Source organism: Solanum dulcamara, chromosome 3, assembly GCF_947179165.1.
Source record: "Solanum dulcamara chromosome 3, daSolDulc1.2, whole genome shotgun sequence".
NCBI classification, from domain to species: Eukaryota; Viridiplantae; Streptophyta; class Magnoliopsida; order Solanales; family Solanaceae; genus Solanum; species Solanum dulcamara.
Window position 1 is genome coordinate 22,423,741 of NC_077239.1, and position 4,347 is coordinate 22,428,087.

At 40.4% G+C, this 4,347-nt stretch overlaps 2 protein-coding genes across 2 annotated transcripts; both read right to left on the bottom strand.

Moving 5' to 3' along the window:
• Positions 1–327: 327 nt before the first annotated feature.
• On the bottom strand, positions 328–2,697 carry LOC129883512 (uncharacterized). Its single transcript, XM_055958154.1, has 2 exons — positions 2,583–2,697; positions 328–2,006 (listed from the first exon to the last, which is right to left on the bottom strand). Exons 1-2 carry the CDS (start codon positions 2,695–2,697, stop codon positions 328–330), a joined length of 1,794 nt encoding a protein of 597 aa, XP_055814129.1.
• A 12-nt stretch (positions 2,698–2,709) lies between these two features.
• On the bottom strand, positions 2,710–3,903 carry LOC129883513 (uncharacterized). The gene is made up of 2 exons (XM_055958155.1): positions 3,405–3,903; positions 2,710–3,296 (listed from the first exon to the last, which is right to left on the bottom strand). Exons 1-2 carry the CDS (start codon positions 3,901–3,903, stop codon positions 2,710–2,712), a joined length of 1,086 nt encoding a protein of 361 aa, XP_055814130.1.
• Between the last annotated feature and the right edge of the window lie 444 nt (positions 3,904–4,347).

Here is a 4,347-nt window from a genome sequence, read left to right on the forward strand (position 1 = left end):
GAACTGGTGGCTGATTTCCTGCAGCTGCTGAAGTTGTTCCTTGATGGTCCAAGGTGGTTGAGCTAGTTGTTTTATCCATCTTATTATTAACTCAGAGTCTACTTCTAAGATTACTTGTGTATATCCTAGTTGGAGACACCAAGTTAAACCAAAGATGGCTGCCAACATCTCAGCTTGGTTATTTGTGCCTTCTCCAAAAGGGGCTGCAAAGGCAAAGATAAGACTACCTTGAGGATCCCTTATCAGTCCTCCCCCTCCAATTTTTCCTGGATTGTGAAGTGCACTACCATCAGTGTTCAGTTTAACCATGTGAGCTGAAGGTTTCCTCTAATAAACAGTCTTAACAGTGACTTCATGAGTACATTTATCCACTAGAAGGACCAGTTCCTTCCAGTTGTTTGGCCAGTTGATGTAGGGGTATGTGGTATTCAGCAGATTGAGGTTATCTTTAAGTACTGAATATATCACTCTTGTAATGTTGGATTTCTTCCCACCATATTTGATAGCACACCTATTTTTCCATAGATTCCAGCATATGAATATTGGAGTTGCTTGTAGGATGAGCTTATGGACATCATTTTTGTATTTAGTGGACCACCACTTCATCATCAGACCTCTAAGGGGGGTATATTCCTTGTTAATACCCAGAGAATCAGAAAAAAGACTCCAAATTTTCCTAGCAAAATTTCCAGAGACAAAGACATGGTCAATGGTATCCAAGCCAGGTATGTTGCAGCAGTAACATTGGGCTGGTGCTTCTCCAAAGCTGGTGAGTTTTTCATTAGTAGGGAGTTTCCCTCTAAGTGCTCTCCAGAGTAGAAATGAACATTTAAAAGGTATGTGCTTGTGCCATGTTTGAGAGTTGATCCTTGTCTTGCTTTTTTTGTCCCTGATAAGTTCCCAGGCAAAAGAACAACTAAATTCCCCACTGTTATTAGGCTTCCAAGAGGCCTGATCAAGTTTGTGGGGCTGATAGTTGATGTTACTTGCCAGGATGCTAGGTACAAACTGAGGAGGTGCTTTCTGAGAGACCAGTTCTGCATTCCATTGACCATTAATCATGAAAGAAGACACCTTAGTATTGTTCTGTCTACTACTGGCAGACCTGAAATTAGCTAAGGGGCCAACTCCCAACCAATTATCCCACCAAAAAAGGCAAGAACCAGACTGTATCTGCCATTGGATATGAGGCTCAACATTGTGCTTGTTCTTCATGAGGTGCTTCCATATCAGAGACTGTCCTGTATGCCATTTTTTGGTTATAGGATTTGACCTCTGACAGTACTTAGCTTTGAGGAACTCACTCCATAAGGAATTCTTAGTTCTGAATATCCACCATTGTTTGTATTGGAAAGACTTGGCAACATCTGATATTAGTCTCACTCCAATACCACCCTCATCATAGGGATAACTCAGATTCTTCCAAGAAGACCAATGATATTTCCTCCTTTCATTCTTCCACCCCCAGAAGAAATTGGCTGTGATGCTTTGAATTTGCTTGATAGTGGTTGCAGGAGGGGAACTAGCAGATAATAAGTGAATAGGAAGTGCTTGGATGACATGCTTAATCAAAGTAACTCTTCCTCCATAACTAATTAACTTTGCCTGCCATCCAGCTATCCTAGCCACAACTTTAGCTATAAGCTCAGAATAATAGATGATCCTCTGTCTACCAATGTAGAGAGGACACCCCAGATATGTGATAGGGTTGTTCTTTTGCTTGAAGCCTGTAACTTTCTTGATTCTTCTAACAGTAGAGTTGAAGGCATTTGAGGGTACCATGAAGTTACTCTTGTCTCTATTGATCAATTGGCCTGAAGCATGCTCATAGGTATGTAGTGTCTCCATGATAAGCTTCAAGGTATGAGATCTTCCAGATGAGAATATGATGATGTCATCTGCAAAACTGAGATGATTAATTTGAGGGCCCTTTTTAGCCATCAGGAAACCATGATATTGGGGGTGTTGATGAAGATTGTTCATGAGCCTGGAGAGGACTTCAGCACCTATGATAAACAAAGCTGGTGATAATGGATCCCCTTACTTAAGGCCTCTTGTGGAATGAAAGAATCCATGCCTTGAACCATTAATAATGATGGAATACCAATTATCAGCCATAATTCTCCATACCATATCAATGAAACCTTCTTCAAATCCCATTTTTCTCAAAACTAGACAAGTATAGGACCAAGATACCCTATCATAGGCTTTAGCCATGTCAAGTTTGATAACTACATTGCCTCCTACATTTGGCTTCTTGATCTGGTATATAATCTCTTGGGCTAGCATAATATTTTCAGAAATGCTCCTGCCTTTGACAAATCCAGATTGGTTAAGGGAAATGAGGTTGGGTAGGATAGGTGCCAGTCTAAGGGAAATGAGTTTGGAGATGATTTTGTTTGTGAAGTTGCTAAGGCTAATTGGTCTATACTCAGAGAGCTTGTTAGGATGGTGTACTTTTGGGAGCAGCACCAAACAAGAGTGAGTAAAGTATTTAGGCATAGCTTGTCCACAGAAGAAAGATAGAATCACTTTAAGGAGGTCCTCTTTTATAATGTTCCAACATGCTTGGAAGAACTTGCCATTCATTCCATCAGGTCCAGCAGCTGAATTGGGATTCATTAAAAACACTACAGTTCTCAACTCCTCCATTGTAGGGATAGCTTTCAGGTTTCTGTTATGCTCATCAGTGACCATCCTGGGAATACATTAGAGGGTATGCTCCTGAATTTGTGTTTCCTCACCAGTGAAAATAGCTTGGAAGTGATCACATGCAGCTTTGGCTATGTTTTCTTCACCTTGTACCCAATTATCATCCTCATTCTGGATCTTATGGATGTATAATTTCCTCCTCCTTCCTCTTATCAAGGCATGAAAATACTTGGAATTCACATCACCCTCTTTGAACCAATGCAACTGAGTTTTTTGCTTTAGCATGGATTCCTCCAGTTTCAGGTATTTTATATACTCTGCATTGATGGCATGGAGCTTTGTTCTATTCTCTTCAGAATTACTAGAGATCAGCTCTTCCTCTGCATGTCTAGTCTTGTCTTCATATTCTTTAACTTTGGCATATATATCACCAAATTGCAATCTGGACCAAGTACTAAGAGTGGCTGCCAACCTCTTCATTTTCTGATGGAAACACCACATTGTATTACCCTCCATGGTCCTGTTCCAACAATTACTAACAGTATCCAAGAAAGATGGCTGTTCTGTCCAGCAGTTAAGGAATTTGAAATATTTGGTGTGTTGGTGGTTTTGATCAGTCATCTCTAGCAGTAAGGGGCAGTGATCTGAACCCACAGAGGGTAGATGAGTAATGATAGTCTGAGGCATCATCTCTAGCCACTTATCATTGACCATTCCTCTGTCAAGTCTCTTCTAGATTCTGAAAATTATACCCCTTTGATTAGACCAAGTGTATCTCTGACCACAAAACCCAAGATCTTGTAGTCCACAGGCTTCTATGATGCTGATGAACTCAAGGCTCTTTTTCATATTGTAAGTGACACCTCCCAACTTTTCTTGAGGGTCTGTGATAACATTGAAATCACCTAATGTGCACCATAGAAGGGAGGTGGCTAACTGTTGTAGCATGCTATCCCACAGAGGTCTTCTGAGATGATCTTTGCATTTTGCATATACAAAGGTAACTATGAACTGATTTGGATTCATTACATGATTAAATTCACAAGTAATCAACTGCTCCTCATTTTCCAATATCCTGCAGTCTACATCCTTGGTCCAAAAAAGCCAAATCTTACCATTTGGATTACTAATAGCATGGTCCATGTTGAGTTGATTTCTGAAGTACTGAATCTGAATGCTATCAGAAAAAGGCTCTAGGATGGCAATAATGGGAATTTGATGGATACTCTTAAGAGATTTAAGTCTTTCCATGGCTCCTTGGGTATTAATACCCCTCACATTCCAGCATAGTGTACTAATCATTGAGAATTTTTGGAAGTGAACAGCCTAGTGTGAGGTCTGCTTGTTTGAGTAGAAATAGTTGGACTGATGGGTTTATTACTGTGACTGGTTCTATGAATTCCTCTAGGGGAAAAACCTTGGGAGTTAGCTATTTGTTGAATCTCATCATCATACTCATTTGTGTAGGATGTACCTAAGGGTCTATTTAAGTGTTCACTGGCAGCATCCTCCTCATCTAGATCCTTCAAGGGTTGGTCCTCATAGTCACCCTCATCTTCAGACTCAATAACTGCATATTCATCTAGGTCAGGAGGGACTTCTATATTAGTATTGAGGGTGCATTTGGGGAGAGATTGTGTGTGTTGTTCTACAGTTCTGCTTGCAGGATGTTGAAGAGGTGTGTGGTTGTACTGA

What these genes read in the sequence shown, in the direction of transcription:
- LOC129883512 (XM_055958154.1), bottom strand. Translation starts at nt 2,697, where the DNA reads ATGGTCACTGATGAGCATAACAGAAACCTGAAAGCTATCCCTACAATG. An exon ending in TGGACCTGATGGAATGAATG is followed by an intron (nt 2,007 to 2,582) that starts GCAAGTTCTTCC and finishes TGTTTATCATAG; the next exon opens with GTGCTGAAGTCCTCTCCAGG.
- LOC129883513 (XM_055958155.1), bottom strand. Translation starts at nt 3,903, where the DNA reads ATGGAAAGACTTAAATCTCTTAAGAGTATCCATCAAATTCCCATTATT. An exon ending in CACTTGGTCTAATCAAAGGG is followed by an intron (nt 3,297 to 3,404) that starts GTATAATTTTCA and finishes CTGTGGGTTCAG; the next exon opens with ATCACTGCCCCTTACTGCTA.